This window comes from Populus alba, chromosome 9, assembly GCF_005239225.2.
Source record: "Populus alba chromosome 9, ASM523922v2, whole genome shotgun sequence".
Taxonomy (NCBI): Eukaryota; Viridiplantae; Streptophyta; class Magnoliopsida; order Malpighiales; family Salicaceae; genus Populus; species Populus alba.
In genome coordinates, this window is record NC_133292.1 from 2,171,712 (window position 1) to 2,198,241 (window position 26,530).

A 26,530-nucleotide genomic window follows, 5' to 3' on the forward strand; every position below is an offset into this window, starting at 1 on the left:
TTACCGTTTTAAAAATAATATATAAAAATAAATGATACGTTGAGTTTTTAAAATTAATACCAACCAAGTAAAAAATAACTTGGTTAATAATAAAACTAAATGTATTTTTTAAATAATAAAATTTATATTAATTTGTTAAAAAAAGAAAAGAAATTGAAGATTAGAATCTCATAGAAAAATATAATTCTTTATTTTTTAAAATTATTTTTCTAAACAATAAAAACATACTAAATTTAATGTATTTAAATAAAAATAATTTATTTAGTAATAAAAATGAAACAAAATACTTACTTTTCTAACTTATAAATAAAGGGAAGATTAGAATCTCGTGTGCTTATCCTAAAAAAATACAATTCTTCAAGATGTTTAGATATTTAATAATACTTTATGTTTTTAATAATAAGAATAAAATACACATTTTAAGCATTTTTTTTAAATATTAAAGACTATTTAAAATTGTAACAAAAAAAAAATATTAGAATCTCATATTCTTCAATTTGTTTTTCATTTTTTTCAATTTAATATTTTTTAATATTTTTTTATTTAGTTGTGATAAATTTTAATAATTTAATGTTTTTGTATCTACAATCTAGACATTTTATTTGAGTCAATTAATAGTAACATCAGTAAATAAAAATTAACGGGATTTTAAAAACGGTATTGGATGAAAGAGTTAAAAGAGTAATTTTATAACGCTTAATTAGTAGTTTTATATTAGTTACTCATTATAATCTATTTAAAAGAAAAGATAAATACAAATACGTGAGAAAAAAATCACAAGTAGAATTTTATTTTTTCTCCCCTTGTGTCCATCATTGTTTTTTTTTTTCTTTAAAAGCAATTTTAGAAAATTATTAATGAAATCTTTTTGAGTATCATAATTGTTTTTTAAAAAAAATACCAACTTGTTTTTATAGTAAAAAAGTTACTGTAGATCAAGATCATTATCATGGTATATTCAAAAATATAATAACAATTGCTTTTTTAAATTTTTTTATATAAATATATCAAAATAATTTTTAACAGGAGCATATTAAAATAATTATAAAATATTAAAAAAATTAATTTTAAAAAATAAAAAAATAAAAATTTTTAAAATTATTTTTAAAATATAAAAATAAATAGATTAAACCCATAAAACTCGTAAAATATTTAAAATAATACCCGAAACCCCCAAAGGGTTTGAATTAGAGTCACGGATTCGGACTCGAAACAACCCAAACGAAACCAGGTAAGGCCTAAGGGCAACACGGTAAATTAAATATTTGAACAAGATTGGTGAGGTGAAGGACGAGGGTACTTCCCGTTTGAGCACCAAAAACTAAAAACCCAAGCCAGCCTGCGGCGAAAAACGCCTTGCTGCTCTGCCAATGAGTTTTTTTGACATGATATAAAGCAAGCAAGCAGAAAAGAGAGAAACAAGTAGCAGTGTTTTGTTGCAATGGAAACACGAGGTCCTCCAACTCCATCTTCCAAGTTTGCAGCGTACCAAAACCCAGCATTCTCTGCTGCCCTGACCGCCAAAAGCCTCCGGCCCTCTAAATCCGCTCTCCTCTTCATCGTTTCTCTATCCTCCGCTTCCGCCTTTTCTCTTCTCTCAACAATCTCCAGGTATCTAACCCCATATCTCGGAGGATGAAGATTCAACTTTTGTCTTCTTTTCCTGATGTTATGTTAGCTAGGTTTTTTTTCCTGCACAAATCAATATTGATGGAATAGTTTTTGATTGCCATATATAGTGGATGTGCTTTCTTTCTTATTTTCTGAAAAATGTTTGCCATTAAGAAGATACCACACAAGTTGATACTTGGAAACGGGTAATTGATTTTATCATCTGGTAAATAAAACCACTCAGGCATTGTGCTTTCAGTTGTCAGTCAAGTTTTACCCCTTGTGTTTCTCGGCGATAATATGTTAAGTTTGACAAAGTTCTTTTTGGTTTAATCACTTTTCAAAATTTTAAATTTATTCCTAAAGACAATTTGTTCTAGTTATATCCCATTTGAGTAACACTATATTGGCTTCTAAATGATGAAGGGAAAATGGGTTGATCGAAAAGATGAGCTTCAGAATTTTTTCGCAGGAAGTGGCTTGTAAGTTGCTGACTTTAAGCAGAATCTCCTCAATTATTATCTTAAATTAACTACATCCATTACTTTTACTATGTTCGGAAGTTAACTTTCATTATAATTGTGTCAGATTTGTTTGCAAAGGCAGCACAGGCAGTGGTGGGTTTATTATTTATTGGATCTGTATTCTCCATCTTCAAGGCCATCTCTTTGTACAGAGTAAAAATTGCTGGTGTGCGTATAACCTCTCCCTCTAAAGATGCTAGAGTTCAACCACAGCTAACAAACCGTCAATTGGGGCTTATAGGAGTAAAGCCAAAAGTTGAGCCTGTTGTATCTGAATCTTCAAAGAAACCTCCCAAGTCAAACCCCACATCATCCGCTTCCAATGTTCTTGTTCCAATTCATCAGCTAATTACCTGTTCGCATCAGAAGTCTCGAGTTGGCTCTGATAAATCAAATGCCGGAAGTGGAAATAAGATGACCTCTTTTAGCACCCCATCCAAATCACGGAATTCTCCATCTTTTTATCTTGTCCCTGGGGCCAATTCACCTCTGCCTTCTGTTCAGAGTCCAGTGATCGATTCAGCAGTCTCAACCCCTTGGTCAGATAAGCGAGCCTCTTATACTAAAGAGATAAGAACAGAAGAACAACTTGAACAATTCTTGGCAGAAGTAGATGAGAAAATCAGTGAATCAGCTGGTAAATATGCCACTCCACCTCCCACCATAGGGGGCTTTGGCATGGCTAGTCCTAATACTGTAGCAAGTCCAGCTAATACCTCTGGAGTTACAAGGAGCACACCCTTAAGGCCTGTGAGGATGTCTCCTGGTTCCCAGAAATTTACCACTCCCCCTAAGATAGGAGAGGGTGACCTTCCTCCACCAATGTCCATGGAAGAGTCCATTGAAGCTTTCAAAAATTTGGGCATTTATCCTCAAATTGAGCGCTGGCATGACCGCCTCAGGCAATGGTTTTCATCAGTTTTACTTAATCCTCTACTTGACAAGATTGAAAGCAGTCATATTCAGGTCTAATTGTTACTTCTATCTTTTCAGTATTGTGACTACTCTAACTCAGCAAGTCATTTTTTATCATACCATTGCTTATCATCTATCAGGCTATATTATAATGGACACTTGAGAGTTGACAGTGTCCAATAATTTGGCATATCCAATACATGTGCCATTTGCATGCTGGGAGCACAAAAATACACTTTTGTGCAGTCTGTCTAGACTCTATTTGAGACAGAAGCATATTTTATTGCTGAGTTATTTTTACTCATTTGAGAAATTTCATGGTGCATGGCCATTAATTTTCCATAATTTGCAAAAGCTTAAATTTTGCTTTGTCAATTTGTGTCCCTAATTTTGCAGAAGCTGAACATATTATATGGTCAGTTTCTATTTCTGTTCAATGTCCATGATCATTTTTTTTTCCTTAAATAAAATGTTTGATGCCCTTATTTATACTCATCATGTTTCTAGGTAATGCAAGCAGCTGCTAAGCTTGGTATTTCAATAACAATTAGTCAAGTAGGAAGTGATACACCTAGTGAAAATCCTGCTACTGTGTCTTCAACTGATAGGAAGGAATGGCAACCAACATTCTCTCTTGATGAAGATGGACTTCTCAGTCAGTTTCGTGCTACTCTTTTGCAGGCTCTTGATACTTCCACCTGTAAGTTGCTTCATCATAAAAATTTTGTTTTTAAAAATGAAATTTTTGGATTGGGGTTATTATGTGAAGTACAATCAATTGATTAACACAAGAACAAACACTCAAGAAAACCAGTGTTTGGAAAGCAACTCAATGTATTTAATCAATCACTAGTCATAGCATTATTTCAATATCTAATCAGGGTGCATATTTATAAGTGCCAAACCAAATAGACATTGTAACTTAAGCTTTAAAGAAAACCTCAAGTTTCTGAGATATAATGTTGAATAGGAGTAGACAATGGCTATAATTCTATTTTACATCCTACTTATACCGGGGTTGCAATAAAATCAACCAACTCTAGATTAAGGTCCCAAACTAATCTTCCAATCCTAGCCATCCAAATATTTAAAATGTTACATTTTAGTCCCATGACTCTATCTTAACTAATGAATAAAGCAGTATTGAAAAGATAATTAAAAGTTCCTTTGTCATTTTTTCCGTGTCTTGGGAAAAAGCTCCTTCATCACTAATAGTAGTAGGAAAACTAAACGTCCTAATAGGAATAGAAAAACATACTAAATATAAAATGAATTAGATTCATGCTTTACCTAATAACCAGTAAATACAAATTTTCCTAGATGATATACTAAAAATCTAGAATAATTATACTAAATTAAATTTCCTAAATAGTCAAATATTAATTCTCGTTGTTGGCTTTGTTCATTTCTCATCATTATGTGGATCAATGGTAGGAATTTCACTTGGCTCATCTTATTGGATGCAGTGAAGTTACCTCTATCCAGTCCCCAGCAATCTCTGCAGCAAAATCCTATGATATCAAATATGCAGGAGTGTGTGGATGCCATCACTAAACACCAGAGGCTTCTTGCGTTAATGAGAGGAGAGTGGGCCAGAGGTTTGCTGCCACATAGCAATGTTCGGGAAGGTTATATGGTTCAGAGGATCCGAGGTATGCAGAGTCTTATACCTTACACTTTATGCCTATAGCCTATAATGAATCTCTATATATTTTCTTCAATTTGCCTCCATCAATTCTACAAGTTATATTTCGGCTCCCTGCTTGTGCAACTGTAACAGAGCTTGCTGAAGGAACCTGCTTGAAGAATTATGAGTATCCGGGAAGCGGGGAAGTTTATGACAAAAAGAACAAAAAGCGTACTCTTGGGCTTCCAGATGATTCTCATTTGCTTCTATATCTTTTTTGTGCTTTCCTTGAACATCCAAAGTGGATGTTGCATGTAGATCCCGCATCTAATGCTGGAGCTCAGTCTAGCAAGAATCCATTATTCCTGGGGGTTCTGCCTCCTAGAGAAAGGTTCCCTGAGAAGTACATATCTGTCATGTCTAGTGCTCCTTCCATGCTTCACCCAGGAGCTTTAGTACTAGCTGTTGGAAAGCAAAGCCCTACAGTATTTGCTTTATACTGGGATCAGAAGCTGCAGTTCTCTCTCCAGGTAGGTAGCTAATGGGGTATTTTATTTCCGAGTAATAGATGGAAAGACAAAATAATATAATTAAAAGGAAATGTTAGCATTCCTAGTATAAAGATTAGTGCTGTGTATAGCGTGGATAGAAGCTAGGTTACATGCCAAAGTTGTAGAGAAATTTAAAAAAAACTCTCTAATGTTTTATTAAAAATCTGAATAATAATATTCATCTTAAAATAAATTAGGCATTCATGTTTATATTAGTCCTAAAATCTCTTATAGAAAAGGGACTCCTGATTAAAACTAAAATCTTTTATAGAAAAAATTCATAATTAAAACTTATCTAACTAATAGAATTTATCTAGCATTAGGATTTCTAAATAATAAAATTCTAATTAAATTAAAATTTCTAATCTAAATAAGAAAAAGAATCCAAATACAATAAGATAATTTTTCACAGTAACTCTCCAGCCTTGTTTGAAAGCCTTCTCGATCTTCAATCATGAAATTTTAACTCAATGAGAAATAAGGCCTTCAAAATTTTCTATCAAGATTTTAACTCGATCCAATAATCAGATTAAAAGTTATGCTTGATTTACCAAACTTCATATTCTTTTTAAACTCTGCAAAACCCAAAAATCTTAGTCATTAATGAAATAATACAATAAACATCATTATGCTAAGAAGATGGAAGAAATTTCCCTACGTCAGTCCCTCTACTTCCAAAAAACTCATCCTCGATTTATCTACAAGAAATAATGCTAATTCTTGGATGCAGCAGGGATACGTGTGTGCTACAGCAATAATGTGTTTTGCTTGAAAGAATTGTTCTTTGTTTTCAGGGAAGAACAGCTTTGTGGGATTCCATCTCGCTCCTGTGCCATAGGATCAAGGTTGGATATGGAGCTGTAGTTCGGGGCATGCATCTTGGTTCTTCAGCCCTGAGTCTCTGCCCGGTTCTCGAGTCAGAAATTGAAGACTGACTATTGTCAGGCATGCCTTAATGCTGCTTGATATAACAGCCTGCTTACCGTAGAGATGCAGACCTTACTGGACTTATTGAAATCATTTAATTTAAAAGAGCTGTCTAAAGTTGTTTCATGTGTTTTCTGTGCCCTTATTTTTGGAACTTGGAGGTGCACTTTCTTACACCCAACTGATGATCAACTTAGAGGACTGATGATGGCTGTTTGAAAGTTGAGAGATTGCATGGTATTAGCTAGAGATCTCGAGGGAATTTTTGTCAGAGTTCTAATTTCATTTCATTTCGAGTCCTTTCATATACAAGTCCATTTCTAGTCTTATTTTCCTGCCCTAAGAAAAGATAGGATGATTTTCAAGGAGTTGCATGTTAATTAAGAGGGTTTTTTTTTTTTTTTCTTCCATAACTTTTCAGGTTCAAACCTAGGGCTAGTATTTGGGAGGATTTATTAAAATTTCTTTGAATGTATGATACTGATATAGGAGGGGTTCGCCTTTCAAGATCCTTTAGAAAGGGATTGTTTTGAATTACATGCAAGCTGATTTCTTTACTGTCGAACCAAGAAAAGAAAAGAAGAATCCGGGATTAGATAACCTTTTTGTTCATTACCATGCTGATAAATACACGTTCGATCAATTCACATAATCAGGTTATCTTTAGTAGCGCTTGAATCTTGTCTCGCCACTGAAGTTATGAGATGAAATATAATAAATTACTAGTGAGGTGGCTGTGCTATACCATGGGCTTATCTTTACCTTTTAAAAACATTTAGGAGCGGAACTCAAGCTGATTGAAGTTATGAGATGAAATATAGTAAATTACTGGTGAGGTGCTGTGCGACACCACAAGCTCACTTTTAACTTTAAAAAAAAAAATTAAAAATAAAACCCAAGTCTATTTAGATTATGCTTAGATTCCAACTATATTTAGGTTCTCTGTGTTCAGGACTCAAGGTTATTCTAGATCCTATCCAACCTAGTCCAAGTCTAGTCTTGAGCTAGCTTTGGACAGCCGTGCAGGACACTAAGTTACTTAAGTCGTGTACCTAGTAAGACCAAGTTTATTTTTGAGTCCTGCAACTAATAATTTGTAAATGTAAAACTAAGTATAATTTGATAAAATTATTATTACATTGACATTTGGTAAAATTAGTAAATGATATAACATTTTCTTTCAAATTCATCAATTATTTTTATTAATAATATTAATTACAATAAAATATACTCTTATAAATTTTATTGAAAATAATAATATTTATCATACAAATCATAATATTTTTAGTATTAATATTATTAATTATTATAAAAATAATAATATTTTTTAGATTAATACTATTAATTATACCAAAAAAAATAATATTAAGAGAACAAATAATAATAGTTTTGAGATCAACACTATTAATTAGACTAAAAATATATATTTTTAACACCGATGCTATCAATTATACCAAAAAAATAATATTAAGAAAAAATATAATAATTCTTTTAATATTTAATTATACTAAAATAATAATATCAACAAAACAAATAGTAATATTTTTACTAGTAATGCTCTAAAAATTAATTATACTAAAAAAGAATATTAAGAAAACTAATAATAATATTTGTAATACTACTACTTGTAATTACACTAAAAGTATAGGCCGCCCAAGGCCCTACGTGTTGCTTGGGTTGCACTCAAGAGGAAGCAAACCAAGCGCCAGGTGGCTATCGGCCTAGGGCGGTGCTGCCCAAACACTACGTGGCACTTGGTTTGCCCGCGACCAGCACCCAATGCTATTTTGGATCATGCCCTGCCAGACCCAAGGCTAGCCTTGAGCAGTAGTGCCCAAGCCACAGTGTCACCTAGAGCTTAGACTGCAGCGTAGAGGAAACAGGCCAAGCATCAAGTTGCACTTGGGTTGTCCGCCCTCAGGAGGGAACCCAAAAGCCACGTGTTCCAACATAGTTTTTTTCATAATAATAAAAGTTTTTTAAAATTTAGTAATGATGATAATAATATTTATACTCTTATAAATTTTAATGACAATAATAATATTTATAATACAAATAATAATATTTTTAGTAGCAATAATATGAATTATAACACCAAATATAATAATATTTTAGAGATTAATACTATTAATTATACTAAAAAATAATATTAATAGAACAAATAATAAAAGTTTTGAAATCAATACTATTAATTAGACTAAAAAAATAATAATATTTTTAATACCAATACTATCAATTATACTAAAAAATATATTAAGAAATAATATAATAATACTTTTTACTATTAATTATACTGAAAAAAAATATTAACAAAACAAACAATAATATTTTTACCATTAATACTCTAAACATGAATTATACTAAAAATATATATTTTTTAATATAATTATACTAAAGTATAGGCAACCCGAGCGCTTGAATTGCTCCCAAGAGAAAGAAAATCAAGCGCCACGTGACTACCTAAGAGCATGGCAGCCAAAGCGCCACATATGCTCTTGGTCTGCCCAAGGGCCAGGGGACAGCAGCTCCATAGGGCTTGCCTCTAGGCTAATGCCCTCGCTCTCTAGCCTAGCAACACCCATGTCAAACAATGCAATTCACAATAAAAGCTTTTATAATTCATAGTGAAAGCACTCACAATACATCTATAATGCAATCCACAATAAATTTATTTATAATTAATAGTATTCTATGCTATAGTAAAACACTAATAGTTATAGATAATAAATTAATACCTAACTTTTTAATTCAACATTATTTTGTTTTAAAAATGTTTTTCTTTCCCAACAATCTTTTCATATTATTTACTTATTTTTTTTCCTTTTTCTATTTCTAAAAAGAGCAGTTGAAAAGCAGCATGAAATGGAGGAAAGCGACCAATTATTTACTTTTTAAAACTAGAAGAACAATACAGAAGGATGATGAAGATTGATTGATAGCAGTACACAACAATATCATGGATAAAGCAATATAGCAAGCTGTAGACTTTCTTACATTATCTTATAATTTTGCTGAGTTTTTTCAAATCAAAGCTTTTGAAGCTAAATACTAAAGATCAAACCAGCACAAGCCAAGTTCCGCAAGAACATTATCCACTCAGAAGATGCCATCTTTTTTTATGGCGACAATATAGCAATAAAGCGAAATGTGGTGATGTCAATTTATTGATTTTGGGAGAATTGATTTCAGAAAAGGATGATGGTAGGCAACAAAACAGAACAAAGGGTGAAGAGTGAAGACAGATCAAAGGAGGAGTGTATTGGCTCTGAATCTGAGCGATATTTACAGGCTACTTGGCTCTCATCATTAAGCATATGACCACGAAGATCTTAGTAAATGGGACAATCCTGAAAATCCAAGGGAACCAATGGATTTAATTGAATTCTCCGTAGGCTGTACAAATTTACCAGCAACTTAAATAAATCTGTTGAAAAGTGGCTAGGAGCTTCTTGACAATATCAGAAACCATTGTATGCTTCACAAAATTGACGAAGGCGCGCTCACAGCTCATCGATTGCCAAAAATATTCTGGAAAACCTTTTCACCCCCAACCCCGCCATGTGCGGGACTCCAACGTCGTATGGACTACAATTCTTTCCACATTCTACGTACAGGTCTTTAACTTGAAAATCACCTTATCACCCCAGCAAATGTCTTCTGTCCGCAAAAATCTCAAACAAAAGCAGCAATTATCTCAGCAAAATAGATTCACTTCCCTTCACTCAGAGTCCGAGTCATCAATAGAAAGATACATCCGTGGTTTTACAGAACGTTTTAGGCAATGAAATGAGGAAGGACTGTCTGATCTTTGTCTCCTTGCCCTTTCAGATCTTCCATCATTGATACCATGCAAAGAATCTGCGGAAGGGGGTATAATCAGTGTTGAAAAAATTATAAGATGAACACCAAATCATAGAAAGTGGATACAAAAGTAGCATAACACAAGTCTAAAACTTGCACACTTTCCTCCAGAAGCATTAACCAACAATTATAAAGCCTTAAGAAAAACGAAACAAACCAGTGCCAGCCAAAGAATCCGTGCCATCTTCTCTAGATAGCATCTGCTGCCTTGAATTCAGTCTATTTGTTGAAGGAACTGCCTCGCCATGATTGCCAGTAGCACCACCACCACCAAGCCTAAGAGAGATCCAATCGTCAGTACGGACACCATTTGACACATCAGCTTGATCCCTCATATCAGACTGCATTGATGCATCTGAAGGCCCAGTTGGAAGAAAGATTTGAAGACTGGGATCTTCTCTGCCAAAAGCCAAGGGATTATCAACCAAACCATCATTTACATCCGTGTCTGATCGACCAATAGAAGAATCTGGAATTAAACAAGTAGATCTCATGACAGTTTCTGGAGCTAATGTGTAGCCATCCATTGATGAGGGACAATTAATGGGATCATGCGGTAAATCAACCAAGGCATCTGAGACATCTGAATTAAATAATTGGAATCCTGGACCAGCTTGGTTTCCGGGAGGTAGTGGTGGCCAGAGGGGCATCCCATATTCATCAGCATTGAAAAGACCCAAGCAAGAATTTCCACCAGTCCCAAGTGTAGGATCTTCCAGAAAATGATCTGCAATTTCAGGAGAGGGCACAGAAATAGTAGCAACGCCATTTTGATTACTCTTGTAGACAGATCCAGAGGAAATTAATATATCATTTTCATCATCTGAATCACTAAGAACAATGACTTCTGCATTCCCTACTGGTGCAGATAAATTTTGGTCAGTGAATCCATACGTTGGAAATACATTCAACGATAAAGAATCAAGCTCCATTCCATTGCTTGTGAAATCAAAATTTTCACCAGTATCTTGATTTACACTTGGATCTTCCCCATCACGACCACTACCAGTAGCACTGCTGCTCATAGGAATAACTTTCTGTTCATGGTGTTCAAAGTTTTCTTGCAATCTACCTGAAGAGGAGGTGTTCATATCGTCAGGTTTACTGACTTCCCAAAACCCATTACGATTCTTTCTGATTCCAAGTTTCAAACTAGCACCAGCATTACCTTCTGAACCACCTTCCTGCTTGATCTGCTTCATTTCCACTTTTGATTTGAGTTCTCCAGTGTAAGGGACACAGAGAGTGCTATCAGGATTATGCCATTGACCAAGTTCTCCAGCATCCCTATGGTCAGATTCAGTTTTTGTTTTCACTCGCCAGGAACCATCAGGCTTCACCTCAATCTCTGTTATATCTTCCACGCAATGCCTCATCTATATAACACAAGCGAACAAGTATAAAATACACAAGTACCATAAACTATCTTCCACGCAATGCCTCATCTATATAACACAAGCGAACAATTATAAAATACACAAGTACCATAAAGTAAGGGTTGGGATGGACGGACAAGGACAAGGAAGCAATACCTTAGATGTGATGCGATTGAAATATGGGTCAATGATTATATTTTCCAAGGAGTAGTTCTTGAGACAGATGGGGCACTGCCACTGTGTAGAGTGCAATGGTAGCTCAGATACATAAAACAGATATAACAGGAACCTATTCATATTCCTATATATATATATATATATATTAAAAAAATTATTAGTGCTTGCCTTCCTAGAACGCTGGTTCAGCTCCACAAAAACTTCCAGGTCAAAACAGCCCATGTGCGCACAAGATTTGAATCTTCCTGCAATCTTCATTCTTGAACCGCTCATCTATGCATGGAAATCAATTTCATGAAACAATTTCAGCAACTAAGCCACCGAATTTATGACTGCACTATATACCTAATCCTAATTTCTTGAAGCTTGCTACCAATGAAGAATGCTACAATTCAATAAAGCAATTTGAAGAATGAGGTAACAATATGCTGGAAAAATAAAACATTGTTTAGTATGAAAGCATTAGATATTGCAACGTTGACATCATGCACGTTCACAAAAGTGGTACATCCCTAAGAACATAATATCACTAGAGAAAGTATATTGCATTCATAATTGGTCAAATATAACCCATTTAAAAAGAGAAATTCTGGAATGGATGTCACAAGTGTAACAGAGACTCCACTCCTGTACATGTTATGCTTTCATGAAACATATTGTTACGCATACAAGAAAGATCCTAGACTGGTCAAAACCAAAATTTAGCAGCATTATTTTCCTTTGTGATCCAGTAGCAATGATCATAAATAGCATGCTTAAGGAAAAGAACTGCATGATCTTTTCCAGAATGGTTTTTGCCACCCATGTTCAGCCCTCACAAACCCCTAACTGCATTTACAGTGCCTGCTTAGAGAAACTAAAAGACTCTGAAAGAAAAAAAGGACCTATTCCACACACCCAAACCCGCCACGTGTTGCAACATAAGGTAGCTGTTTCCCTACTATCAAATTAATAGACATAGGAGAAGGGACCAATATTCAAGACAGTGACAATCAGATATTAACTCTGCATAGAACAAAGCGCTCAGTGCAACACACATGCATGGAATTATGGACTTGAACTCTCATATCATGTTCATGTAACATACAGGACAACGAAGATTGACACCAAAAGAATCTGCAACAACTTCCAGGTCACTGTCACTGTCACTATATGCATTATCTGTTGCAGTTCCACCACCAACGCAGCGACAAACACGAGCAAGTGCATCTTCAAAACGCTCACCTTCAGACTCCTTGGGAATCAAGTTGAGTATCTAAACAATAAACAGAAAATGAAGCAGTGTGAGATGAATCCCAGGTAGTGTAAAAGGTGATGCGTGCTTTAATTGTAGCTCATTATATGCAGCAGGAAAAATATGTGAACCACAGCAAATAAAAATTCAGTAGTAAGGTACCAAAATTGAAATATGCATGCACATGAATAGACACATGCACATGTACATATGCACATGTTTACACACATATGGGGTGCATTTATCTCTGCATGTATACATGTATAAACATGCACAGAATGGCAGTAAAAATAACATATACACATAGGATGTCTAATCAGTACACTAACTACCTGTAGTGATCTCTGTGACACATTGCCAACAAGATCAAATATGAGTATTTGTGATCAAGCTTTCTGATACAACAACAAATATCAGAGATTAAATGCAAATGATGTTGAAGGTGCTCAAGTGCAAGGCAATTTCCCAAGCCTCAAATAAGATATTTTTTTTAAGAGAAAAAACTGTCAGCTGTCTTTATTTGTTTCATTTCAGAAAAAAATTCTATTAGAACATAAAATTACAAAAGTCCATCTATCTTACAAAATCTCTAAGAACTGCAAAGACATTTCAAATGGTTCAAGCCACCACCTTATTTTCCCTATCAACATAAAAAAAATAAAAACTAATGATATCAAACTCAATTGATTCAAAATTATCTTATTAAAAATCATTAAAATCACCTGTTGAACTGTTCGCCGCTTTACAATTCTAACTCCTAAGCAGAAGATTCGAGCATCACATCCGGTTAACGATATCTTATTGATTCCATCTTTTGCACATGACGTGATCTAGGAAAAGGAAAAGAAAAAATATAATTGAAATACAGAAAATAGTCTCAAATTTGAAAAATGACAAGCCCAGCTATGAGCCTGCTGATGAGCAATAGAATGGTTGAAACAAGAGGGTGCACCATCACAAACAACAATATCTAGTAGATAAAATGTATGTGACAAGAGGTATTGATAACTTAATAGAAAATTTGCCCTAGTGAAGTCAGAAACTCACAATTGGACCATCATCACGACCATTAGCGCCTAGCAATTGCGAGCCAGGTCTATTAATAGCACGAACAGGAATACCTGTACATCATACGTGATTTTAAGAATACAACATGCAAGCAGCATTGTCAGAAACTCTGGACCAAAAGAGACACCATAATACATATTTCACAACTGCATGAAAGATGCAGCTTCAAGAGAAAAATGTAAAAATAGCTTCTCTGGCAATATTAATGGGAAGAAAGAAACGTTGGGTTCTTTTTAGCGTGTGTATGTGTATGGGGGGGGGGGGTCGGGAGGCCAGTTCACACAAGTACTTCCAAACAACTCATTTCAAACGTAAAGAATTGAAGAGTAGGAGAGACATCAACAGATTAGTGGAACTAAAAATTCAACTGCATACCATTAACCTGGAGATCTGCATACTGCGGCCATTGCATCCTAAATGGAACTTTGTCATTCAAAAGCATGCACCAGGCCTAACATTATCAACAGACCATTAGCACATCAATAACTTACTAAACTATGAAAAATGTATGCACTCACCAACCTGAACATCATATTCTTGTTTTGCCAGTAGATCCTTGTCTGCTCTAGTGAGATGAAATGTTTTCTCTACACCCTGCACTGGGCTCGAACTGGAAAATGTTGGATATTAAAATATTAAATAAAACAAAAGTATACAATTATGAAGTCTTCATAACAGGAGGTCAACCTGATATCCACAAGTTGAATCTACCAAGACAAACAGTAATTGCAGTTCAAATCACTTTATTGTATATTTTTCTTCATCAAATCAAGCAAACATTGGCTAGCAACTAACTCCACCCCAAACACAAGTGCTAGCACATCAAACCATTGGTAAGATACATGACAACTTGTACAGTTAACTTACCCATCAGTTGGAACATTTGTAGCAACCAGCTTCACAGGATATAGAGGTTGTGCAACTGTAACCCAAAAGCTGTATATGAAGGAAATTATAAAAAAAAACATTTTATGAAAGTGCAAATAGCAGAATTGAAAAGGATTAGTCAGGTAAACAAACCAAAAAGATCAAAGATTAAAAAAAATCACACAATACTAAGATACATGACAGCAAGAAACCTTGTAGAACTCTAGTTCTTGCAGGTTACCCCACATACTGGATGGGAATACAGGTGCGTGCACAAGGTGCACATGCGCACCATTAAACCATGTCATTCTTCAAAACAAATGTACAGGCCACCCATACAACTTTCCAGATTATTCTAGACAAATCACATGCTGATTAGGATACCTATTAATTAATCACATGATATTTTTGTTCTGCATAGAACTATTATATGTTTCATGATAATGAAAGGAAAACTTATTCTATGTTTTATTGATGCCTTGTTCTTTGTCAAAAAATTACATTGAAGGTTCTCCTCCACAAACACATTTATTTCTCTCAACCATCTTTCTTAATTCTGGCCTCTCTTTCCTGGTTATATGCTAGACAAATAGCATTCTGATTAGGATACTTAACAATTTAGGTTTCCCATTCATATTACACATGATTTTTCTGTTCTGCATAGAACTATTGTAAATTTCATGATAATGAAAGGAAAACTTATTTTATGTTTTACTGATGCCTTGTTCTTAGTCAAAAATCTACATTGAAGTTCAAACACACTTATTTCTTCCTACCTCAATCTTTCTTAAGTCTGACCTCTCTTTTCCAGTTACATGTTATTTCCCTACTTTTCCCACACCAATCTTGCCCTCACCACCCCTTAATTACAATCAACTTATCCTCTCTACTAGCTCATAGGTCCAAATCATATACAAGAGTTGCTTGTTCTCTTAGCCCGGGTTGATGGCGTCTCCAACTTGGTTAGAATATCACTGTAATTCTTTCTTACCTTAAGAGACCTGGCCACTCATCTAGATTCATCTCCCTACCAGCACTTGATTAACATTTTACAGACCAGTGGCAAAGGAGAACACAATTTGTTTTACACCAAAGTAAAGAATTACCATACCAACAAGCAGTATGATAATGGCAAAACAAGTTCAGAAGAAATCATAAAAGCAATTAATGGTTTAATAAGTCAATCCCAAAGGTCAAATTGTGGCTGAGATGTGATGTCACACCACCAGCAAGAAAGAAGCATATTGTCAAAATAAATAAATAATAAGTATCCTAGAGCAGGGAGGGGGAACATTTCATTCCATACATAAAACAGTAAACAAGAGAGAAAAAATATATATGATGCGTACGGGTCAGCCCTGCTTAGTCGACAAGTCTCACAATAGAACACATCCGGAAATTGTGGAGTGCCCTCCATGGCTTTTTCTGGAATTATAACGCAACCAATGTGTTGCCACACATGACATTTAAAATCCTCACACTGTCATTGCAAGAAAATAAAAATAAATAGGAGCTCAGCAGATTAGCAAAGCATTTAGGATAGAGTTAAGTGCAAGAGTAGTGAAGAAGGAAAGGGGGAAAAGAAAAGTAGCTTATGTCTCTATTCTAAATGCAAGCTGCTTCTTCAACATGAATGGGTAGAAAACAAGATAGTAACAAATCATGCTATTGTCCATACATACATAGACAGGCACTATAAGGATTTCAGCATATAATCCCTCAGCATTTCCTCTAAACAATGTATTTGTCGATAATTAACATGATGTGCTGTAAACATAAACAAGTCCAACATTGTGCCTCAACACTGATTGTGATGGCTACATCATGTAATAACTCAATATAAAAATCACATGCAAAGCATAAAACATTCTTGAGAGGCAATCAATTAACTTAGAATCTTGGTGACCAACAAAGTCAAAGGAGCTTGCTACACTTCGATTGTTAATTTCCAACAACTAGAAATGCAAACATGAAAACCCATGGAGATGGTATAGGTATAAGAATGAGGTACAGAGATTAGGGTGCATAAAGTAGGACACCAATTTAGATCCCATTGTAGTACAACTACACCATTTAAGCAAGAAAGTGATACATAACATGACCAGGCATTCCATATGCTTAAAAATGCTGAGGCTTAATTTTCATGAAACTTAAGACCATGCCTCAGATAAATTAGAAGAAAAAAAATATTCCGTACAAGCAGTCCATCAAGTATGCACATCTAAAGCTTATAATGGATGAAAATTCACTAGAGAAGGATCTTTTAACCTTAATCATCGACTCTGTCTCCAATGAGGTTCCACATGGACAGCGAACTTTTGTATCAGAGTGAAATGGTTCATCCATTTCTCCACTAAATTTGGAATTACTGCAATTAGACACGCCCTGTCCCTTTGATGCTAAATCAGTCGCCCCAGAAACTTGCATTTTCCTGGAGATGAGGACAGGGTGCATGTCAATGGAGGGAATAAAAGCAGGACTTTGAAGCATGCAACCACTCTGAATATTTTGACATGTTAAAAAGAAAAGAGGGAAAAAATCGAACTACATCCTCTAATCGTGGAGTAGCAAGCAATGATGAACCTGTAAGTGTCATCCACTAGTTTTGCTGCCTCTTCCTTTCCAATGGCACTCTTCTTTGCCCATATCTTGGAAACTACAGATAAACAATGACTTAAATTTATTCTTCAAAAGCTATAACAAAGTCACATCCACACACTAGAAGGTGTTTGAACAAGTTGATTATAAACTGGATGCTCAACAGCCCATGAGAAACATCAACATAGACACCCATATTCACATCCGACCATCAAGAACAAGAAAGGAGAGATGGGAAGATGATGCCACGAAATTGAAAACTGATACCAGCCATTAATGGGGATTTGGGATTGCAAACTTCCCTAACATGTCAATAAAAATAAACGAAATTCATAGCTATGAATATCAGATCCATGCCATCAATAAAAACCTATACCTAAACTAGGGGAAATAATAATCAGAGAAAATCTCATTTCTCAATCCCAAAAACCTAAACTTGGAGTTGACTGCATATTATTTCCACTAAGCATATATCAATAAATTTCTTGGGCCTGCAAAAGCATCCATTCAAATAATCAAAGCTTACCATAGTAAGATTATGTGGCACTGGAATCATGAGCATTCCACTTTATTTAGTATGAAGTTGTTGGAAGTGATTGAGAGGGTGTTTGGCATTGCGGTTGAACCTGCTTTTCGGAAAATTTCAAAATTTTTTTTTTTTTTTTTTACTAAAATTAAGTGTGGTTTGTACTTTTTGGATCGTTTTGATGTGCTGATATCAAAAATGATTTTTAAAAAATAAAAAAACATTATTTGCATGCTTTTCGGCACGAAAAGCTATTTGAAAAGCAACCGCTACCACACTCCCAAACACCCTCTGAGTACAAAAATCCCATGGTGCAACGTTTGGTGGTATTACAAGTTTCATAGTTGGTAACCGCTATTAATTATCCTAGCATATGTAGAAGATAACCATACAAGTATCACACACAGATAATAAAGCTTGAAAAAAAGAAGAGTACTAAAACATTAGAATTAAAAGCATTGACTCGGTTGGAGGGAACGAGTGATGATATGAAATAAAATAAAACTGAAAAATATTTCTCAAAACACCTCCAATAAAGGGTTTCTTGGTTTCATAGTAATCAGAGAGAGTCTACATGATCAACATTTATCAAAACTTCCCTATTACAAACAATAGTGTCATGAGGAGGGAGCATTTTACCTTTTTCATCAGACAGAATAGCTAATATCCGGTCAACAAGGTCCTGCAAATTTTAAATTACAATATAATCAAATACAAGAGTTATAAGCAAAACCAAGCCACACAGTCATAGGCAGATACCGTTTATGAAGAAGTCAATTTTTTCACAGGGAAAGGGAGAATAAAACCATCACTAGTGACAAAAAGGCGAGGGATGATCTTGTGAACCATGAGACAGCAAATAGGCACGATTATTCTGTTTTTTCAAGGTCCAGTTTGGCACACTAGTTGTCAAATACAACCAAAGCTTTATGTTTAGACAGTACCATTATGCAATGATGATTTCAAACATCATATACAAGAAAATTTAGCCAAAATCAAGATACAGAATCTAACCTGCTTCTTCCCCTGCTTTGAAAGACCTAAGTGAGTCAGGACATCCTTCAGCTCTTTTATTCGAAAATACACCAATTTGTCCTATAAAAAAGAAAGGACGTTTCATAATCTCTTTGCTAAACAACACAGCAAAAGATACAAGCTACTTGATTACAGGAGATTCTAAGATTAAACAACATGAGAAGAGATCACAGCAGTAGGGAATAACCAATTCTGAGTTCAATCAACCTTCAAGTTAGTATAGCAAACTCTTATTAAGTTTGCTCAATGACTCCGAGATGAGGAAGGAGCCATTGCATGGTGCAATTATGGAGCAGATTTTTTTTTTGTAGGCAAAAAAAATATTATATGGAATTACGTGTTCCTTAAAAAAATAGAGATATTGTGAAAGAAAGAACAAAATTGAAGTGTGTTTAAGGGGGAAGAGTCAGATCTTAACTCATTGAAGGACTTTGAGCTTAATATTACAGATTTCAAGCATAGAGAAAACCTTTTGCAAATAAAGAGGTTTGCTTAAATTCTACAGGTTATTTATTTCACATACGGGTCATAAAATGTCCAATGAATGACCAATGGCTAGTAATTCCTTTTGTGCCCATAAATAGAGCTTATCTTTGTGGGGTTTATGCATTTTTAACTACACAAAAAGCAAAAAAAAAATCTTGGACTTGCAACCACAAAAACAAAAAATCAAGTTATAGGGAGTTGCAACCATACTTATCTCAAAATTTTCATCCAGTGAATGGAGCAATGGTGTTCTTGGCTCCATAATCAAGAAAACCAGTATGAAAACAAGTGGTGCATGTAACTGCCAATAAAGTGCATACCAAGACTCTTAATTTGAAATGAGAAGGTGCAGGCAGAGAGGCGGCAATAGGAGAGAGAGGCTCAATCAATCAATAACATTCAGTAAGTTCATTCGGTAAGATGACTAGTTTTCGTAGCAACCACATGAAGTACAGAACAAGGTCATCTTTATAAATCAAGAGCCCACTTGATAAATTCAACAGTTATTTCCCTTATCAACATATAACAATAAAACTACGAGTTGCACCACCGTGGGGGTATGTTTAGCAGGAGGCACATGGAAATGAATTAATAAATAAGCGAGTTAAACCACAGCTAACATGACTGATCTTTTTTCTTCTTCTACTACAGCAGCGCAGTAAATTTTGAATTCAATAAAAAAAAATTGGTAGAGCCTCTACTAAATTACCTTGCAACTAGCTACTAAATCCATCTTTCAACCTCGAAGAAAAACCGAAATCGATTGTTAGTTAAGCCATGGATTAGTAGATAAACAAACCCACCACCCTGTAGTGTCGCTAAACAGCGATCGATCGATCGATTCAAAAATTAACCTACCAGAAAAAATCGGAATTGTAAATCAATCGCATAATAACAATAATTAAATAACAAAAATAAACAGAGTAAAATCACTTACGTATTTTTTTTAATGATAGAATTGAGAAGAGAAGAAAATCGGAGGTGAATTAGGGTTTCAAACGCCTTTTTTGTTTTTCTTGTTTCCGCGTTTTCTTCTTCTTTATGGTATTATCAATGATGACGGAAAAAAGAAAAAGAAAATACATCTAGGAAGAGCTATCTTCTAATTACAAAAAGTCCCGGACCTATCGGCGATTATCAAATCCGGTTTTTTTTACGAGAACACGTCCGGGTTTCATATCTCTACTTCTAGTTCTAGCGTGTATAGCGATGATGCACGCCCTTACGTTTTTTCTCTCGTTTTTTTCACGTGCGATTTCCCTAAAGGAGAATCAAATGTGGCCTCGTGCGCACGCGTTTCTATTATACAGCAGAAAAACTAGTATTTTGACACAGTTTTTACTTGTGATTTTAAATATTTTTTTAAAAGTATTTTTCAAAAAAATATTAAATTAGTTTTTTTAGTTATTTTTATGATTGCGATGTGATAATATCAAAAAAATTTTAAAAAATCTTAAAAAAATTTATTTTAATAAATTTTTAATTAAAAAATACTTTGTACTATAATTTTAAATACTCCAATAGAAAGGCAAGTAAGATTTTAATTTTGGAAATTACTGGTAAAAAAGCATCAATATTATAAGGGGAAAAGTATCATGATCATCCTCTAGTTTAGGGTTTTTTTTTTTTAACTTTGCTTTCATTCTTTAAAAAAAATACATTGCTTTCATTCTTTTAAAAAATTATAGTTTACATTCTAGATTAAAATAATTTTTTAAATGAAATAAAAAGATCAAACTAAACTCATATATAACATATATAAAAAAACCCATAACATATCATAAATTCTCCTTCAACATGATCTTTCTATTTTCAAACATAATCTCTCTTTTATTCTAGGTTTGCAAATTTCACTCATTTTGAAGATTCATTTCCACATGCATATACTTACAAGCAAAACCAATCACCTCTCTCTTTCTCTCTTCAAGTTCAAGGCTCGTTTAATTCTGTTAGATTTTTTAGTGTCTTTTACATTAGTATGGCTAGGTTCTTTGATAAAGATTTTTGTGTTCAAAGTTTTGAATGTAGGGCATGATTCGAGAGGTTATTGTTCTGGCAAAATGTTCGTTTTAAGAAATTATTTAGGAATTTAGGGTTAGGGCTAAGATTTAGAAATTAGAGGTAATAGTAGGGTTTTAGAAATTTGGGAATTTAGGGTTAGGTAGGATTTAGAATTTGGATAGTTATGCGTTAATATTATGTTTATGATATCCACATTTGATTTTAGTGAGCACAGTTTGTTTGTTGTGTTCTTAGAAATTGCAAGTTGTTTTTAAGTGATTTATTTTAATTATATTTGGTTTTAGAATCTAATAAATAAACTGGTTTTTAGGAGTTAAAGTTACAGTATGGTAAGTTTCACCAATAATAATGAAAAAACTAACATTTGATTATGACAATAGAATTCAAGATAAGTGAACAAATAAATCTTTTTTTCCATAACATGGACTTAGAAAATTATGTTCACATGTTATCGATTAATATTTCATTATACACTAGCTAAGTGAGAGAATCAAATGGGTACCTACTATTCACTAATTATATCAAGATTATTGTTTCTATGGAAAAATAAAGGTGCAATGTGCACACTTGCCTATGGCTAATAAGAGTGATGTAAGGTAAAAAGATGTGAGGTGGTTGGTGTAGTTATACATGTTATGGCAAAAAAATATGAGGTGGTTGTCATGGTAGAGAGAGATGAGTTTACTAGGGATAGAGGAGATGATGGATACAAGGTGGTTATGGTGGCTAAAAGAAAAGGAGAGAAGATAATGTGGATTAACCCATGAACACCAAGGACCTATTACACGTTTCAAATTGGCCCATCACAAGGTCTAAAGTGAAGGCATTGAAAGGATTGGTTATGCAAGTTTCGGCCAAAACTAAACTTGGGGATCCTTTGAAGCATAAAGAGAAGGCCTTAGTACATTTAATTTATGTGCAAAAGGGACCTCATTCACCTTTATTTAGGCCATGTGGTCTTTGACAATAAGGCTGCCAATTTTGTATTAGTTTCAACCAGCTTTGTTCAATGATGTTTCCATGAGTTTTGCAAATTCCTAACTAATTTTGAATTTCCTATTATAAATGGAAACATTAATTATTTCCTTTAAATATTAAGATTTATTTATTTTATTTTATTTCCTTGTCAAGTGAGGACAAAATATAATAAAGGAAACAAAGGAATCCAAGTTGACTTAGGAAACACATATAGCAGCAAAGTTTTCTTATTGTGCAAGAAGAATAATTCAGAAACTTAATTGTGTTTCCTAGTATTAGAAGGATATCAATAGTTGGCAAAGAGAAGTATTAAACGCAGCATCTTTTTCCTTCCAAAAAAAGGATAAATACTAGGTTGAGATTAGAATCCTATTATAACTTGGAACCCAAAGTGGTGACAACTTCTCTTTTAGTTCTTAGGATTATTGGACATCATTATAAGCTATAAATAAGTCTTGTACCACACCTACAATGTTTTCTTTTCTTCTTCTCTTCTCACAACAGAATAAGACTTAGATTTATGGGCTTTATTTTTATTTTATTAGCTACAACCTAAAGCCTGTTTGGGCTTAATTAATACTTTGTTTTTAGTTAGGATCCAAGTCTTGATTGAATTAGGGTTTAGGCTTCCTAGAAAAGTTTTTATCAATTTTTGTAAATGAGTCAATTCAGCACACTAAGTTAGATCTATTGGGGTTAATTTCTTAGAACTATTTAAACACATGTAAAGCCTAAATTTCAACACATTTGATGAATAAAACTTCAGAACTTTTTAGTTTAACGTGTGCGAGAAATTTTTGTATTCTTTGGTTCTTGAACAAACTAAATCTAACTTATCAAATATTAACTAGCTTAGTAATGTCATTTAACTTCATTCCAATAGTGTTGGTGTCTTAGGACAGATTTATATTATGTCACACTCCTATCATATGCTTTTAGCTGTCTAGGATTAGATCTCAATCTTGATTGTGGGTTGTGACCACGTGATTATGAGGTTCATATCAGTTGGTATTAAACAAGACTTCTTCTTCTTTGTGTTTGTAGAATACTAGTGAAAAAACTAATATATTGTTTTCTTACTATTTTTAAACATATCAGTAGTATAAAAGTAAAAAAAAAAGGACGTTATTCAAAACTTGTTGCAATTCTACCATAGAAACACATCTCATAGAAAACCCTAAACAAAATACCTCAAAATTAATTGAAATTTTGTATACTTTTTACTAAGGGTGAAATCAAACTATATATTAAATTTAGGCTTATTTAGATTTGTTTTCTTGAGGTTTTAATTTTGGTTTTAATTATGCTGCAAACTAATCATACATTGGTTTTGATACCTAGGCATAAAAGAACAACCTATAAACTGATATATGTAGTTTTTCGGATATCAAGATACTACATATTGAATTTTAGGTCATTTTGATATCATTAGATCTGGGTTTCAATTTGATGCTTTAAAATTGGGTAACAATCAGATTTGCATCAAATTCCAAAATGTGTTTGTCTATTGTTTGTTTCAACCAATTTAGCTTGTTTCTATTATATCTGAGTTATTTAGGAGTCAAATAAGTTTCTTCATTAATTTTTGCTTCTATTTTATTTTGCGTCTTTTTTTAGTTCATAATTCGTACAAATTTGCATTGCTACTTGTGAAATCATAATCGTAGTTTGATTTTGCTTGTTTTTAGTATATTTATTGATTCTTTAGTTTATATTCATAATTGGATTGTGTTATGAAAGCCTTTGACTTCGATTGGTTAGATTTTTAGTTTTAAAAGAACAAAAAAAAAAAAAAGCATGTTATGAGGTAAAAGGCTTAGTAAGTTTATTAAAGTGAAAAACCTTAATTTTATGTGAAACAGAAGAGGTGTAGGGATATATTTTATGCTAGTCACCAAATTTTTACATATTTTAAAAGATGTTTGAAAACAACAAATTAGTTACACCAAACGCCGAATTCTCTTTCCAAATACGAGCTATGGGCCAGCAAATTAAACTCTTGACTAAGGTGACTAAGGAGCTGAAAGATAAAATGGACTCAATGAACCATAGAATAATGGGGTTGATCACCAAAAAAGTAATGTTAGAAGGGGTATACAAAATGATAGAACTGATTTTGATGAGTTTATTGATAATAACATAAATGTAGGTGATGTTGATTATGAGTTTAGGCCAAGGAAACAGGTTTTGATTGAATAAAGTAAGAAGAAATGTAAGCTTTGGACATGTTGGAGCTTTCGATTAGAAAGAGAATTCCTGAGATTATAGGCATCGTGATGATTCAGATGGAGAGTTAGAAATCAATAAGTTGAAAATACGTGTTTTCTAAGGAAAGAATGACCCCAGAGTATATTCAAAGTTGAAAAAGAAGATTGATTAGATATTTGACAATCATCACTACACATAACACATTCTTACTAACAATTCATTCCAAAAACTATAACTCACAAAATTCTATTATGCTAATCAAATTTGATAACATGATCTAATTCCTTTTAAATCATTGGTTTCCTTAAGTTTTCCCAAAGTCAAGCTAAAAGAAATGAAGAATTTTAACTTTCTCTTTCTCCTTTATAAGTCGTTGGCCACACAGGTATATAAAGGAGGATATTTATTAATTCCTACCATGTGCTTTTCTTTTATACCTTTTATGTTTTTCGAATAATATTTTTTAGATCCCAACCCCTATTTATACCTAATTGAAACTGGGTGATATTGATATTCACTAAACTTTATCCCATAACAATTCTTTCTTAATATATTACTCTAATTTACTTTTTATTCGTGTTTCTATATATTATTTATTTTTTAGTCATTTTTCATAGTTTTATTTTTAAAATTAACACATAAACATTTTATTTCAAATTTCCAAAATCTATTATCAACCCCTTAATGCAAATATTCAATCTACTTATTTAACATAAAATTTATTTTCCAATCCTTATATATTTACCCAGGGTTTTAATAATAATAATCATAATGATAATAATAATGATTGTCATAAACCAATTTTTGACCATTTTTATTTTAATTATTATTATTATTTTATTTACTAAAAAGGATAAAAAATGATGATAAAAAATAAATAATAATGATGATGAAAACAAGTAAAATGAAATAAATGAAGAATGAATTAAAATTTGGGTTAAGGGCAACATGATTGGAAGTTTTGAAGTTTAATTAAACTTTGAAATTAATCTAATTAATCCAATCAAGGGTTTAATTGGAGAATTGATATGTTTTGAGACTTAATTAAGCTTGAAAATTAATTTAATTAATCCAATCAAGAGCTTAATTGGAGAATTGATAAATTTTGAGACTTAATTAAGCTTGAAATTAATTTAATTAATCTAATCCGTGGCTTAATTGGAGAATTGATAAGTTTTAGACTTAATTGGACTTTGGATTTAATTGAATTAATGGAATCAAGGACTTAATCGAAAAAGTATCAAAGTTTGGAGTTTAATTAGGGTCTAAATTGCAAAAATTAGAGTCCAAGGACTATTTTGTAAAAATACGCTGAAATGCTGAGGTCCAATTAAAGTTTATCCAGGGGCTTGATTACAAAAATCTCAAAACTTTAAGGACCAAAACATAAATAGCAGTTGAATGGGAAAACATAGTTGTTTCTTGGACACAACTGTTCACTGTCTTCTTCCTCCGTTTCATCAGTTTCCAGCCAACACTTAAGTTTGATCATTGAAGGCGTTTAAAGGGTCGGTTACAGGGCATTTAAGAGGCCACCCGTTACCACCGATTTTGGCCTTAAAAAAAAGAGGGAGTCGCAGCCAATAAGGGGGGATTTTTTGGACTGAAACCGGGGGAAAAACTAGGGAGAAAACATGACAGAACCGAAAGAAAAAAACCACAAACGGTAGAAACCAAACCCAGGGGGGAGGAACCACAGAACCGGGGAGACTAAAGGAAAAGAAAAGGAGCAGACGTTCGTTCCCTTGGTTTCTTCTCAAAGAAACAGAGAGGTGAACGAACCCGAACAGAGGAAGAACGCAGAAAAAAAAAAAGCAGGAGACCTGAAGAAGACAGAAACAGAGAGAAGCGTTGGCCAGCCAACGCATGAGCACCAGCCTTGTCTCGGGTTACACCACCTCTTGAACAGACGAACACAAAGAAAAATGGAGAGCACAGA

General features: G+C 33.5%; 2 protein-coding genes across 4 annotated transcripts; one reads left to right on the forward strand and one right to left on the reverse strand.

Annotated features, from left to right (window-relative positions):
* The first annotated feature begins 1,272 nt into the window (after positions 1–1,272).
* Positions 1,273–6,467, forward strand: LOC118034714 (uncharacterized). Its single transcript, XM_035040068.2, has 7 exons — positions 1,273–1,611; positions 2,038–2,093; positions 2,200–3,101; positions 3,558–3,750; positions 4,517–4,702; positions 4,831–5,207; positions 6,023–6,467. Exons 1-7 carry the CDS (start codon positions 1,442–1,444, stop codon positions 6,161–6,163), a joined length of 2,025 nt encoding a protein of 674 aa, XP_034895959.1. The 5' UTR covers positions 1,273–1,441; the 3' UTR covers positions 6,164–6,467.
* Positions 6,468–9,291: 2,824 nt separating this feature from the next.
* LOC118034709 (E3 SUMO-protein ligase SIZ1) lies at positions 9,292–20,580 on the reverse strand. Of its 3 annotated transcripts, XM_035040057.2 has the most exons (18): positions 20,321–20,580; positions 20,093–20,237; positions 18,877–18,957; positions 18,502–18,544; positions 17,322–17,394; positions 17,007–17,169; positions 16,088–16,218; positions 14,739–14,807; positions 14,394–14,481; positions 14,247–14,322; positions 13,851–13,924; positions 13,526–13,633; positions 12,657–12,824; positions 11,738–11,842; positions 11,549–11,629; positions 11,185–11,392; positions 10,174–11,088; positions 9,292–10,013 (listed from the first exon to the last, which is right to left on the reverse strand). In XM_035040057.2, the coding sequence occupies exons 2-18, from the start codon at positions 20,114–20,116 to the stop codon at positions 9,874–9,876; spliced, it is 2,547 nt and encodes an 848-aa protein (XP_034895948.1). In that variant the 5' UTR covers positions 20,117–20,237; positions 20,321–20,580; the 3' UTR covers positions 9,292–9,873. The 3 variants fall into 3 exon arrangements, with proteins under 3 accessions (XP_034895948.1, XP_034895947.1, XP_034895949.1); XM_035040056.2 differs by having other exon boundaries at positions 10,174–11,392; positions 20,321–20,579; XM_035040058.2 differs by lacking the exons at positions 18,502–18,544; positions 18,877–18,957; positions 20,093–20,237; positions 20,321–20,580 and adding an exon at positions 17,863–18,202 and having other exon boundaries at positions 10,174–11,392.
* Positions 20,581–26,530: the final 5,950 nt, after the last annotated feature.

Excerpts from the sequence above, each read along its gene's own strand:
- LOC118034714 (XM_035040068.2), top strand. The coding sequence starts at position 1,442 with ATGGAAACACGAGGTCCTCCAACTCCATCTTCCAAGTTTGCAGCGTAC. Across the intron at positions 3,102-3,557 it reads TTGAAAGCAGTCATATTCAG|GTAATGCAAGCAGCTGCTAA; the intron begins GTCTAATTGTTA and ends TCATGTTTCTAG. Across the intron at positions 3,751-4,516 it reads GGCTCTTGATACTTCCACCT|TGAAGTTACCTCTATCCAGT; the intron begins GTAAGTTGCTTC and ends TATTGGATGCAG.
- LOC118034709 (XM_035040056.2), bottom strand. The coding sequence starts at position 20,116 with ATGGATTTAGTAGCTAGTTGCAAG. Across the intron at positions 12,825-13,525 it reads AGCGGCGAACAGTTCAACAG|ATACTCAACTTGATTCCCAA; the intron begins GTGATTTTAATG and ends TTTATTGTTTAG. Across the intron at positions 11,843-12,656 it reads GTGTCAATCTTCGTTGTCCT|ATGAGCGGTTCAAGAATGAA; the intron begins GTATGTTACATG and ends TTCCATGCATAG.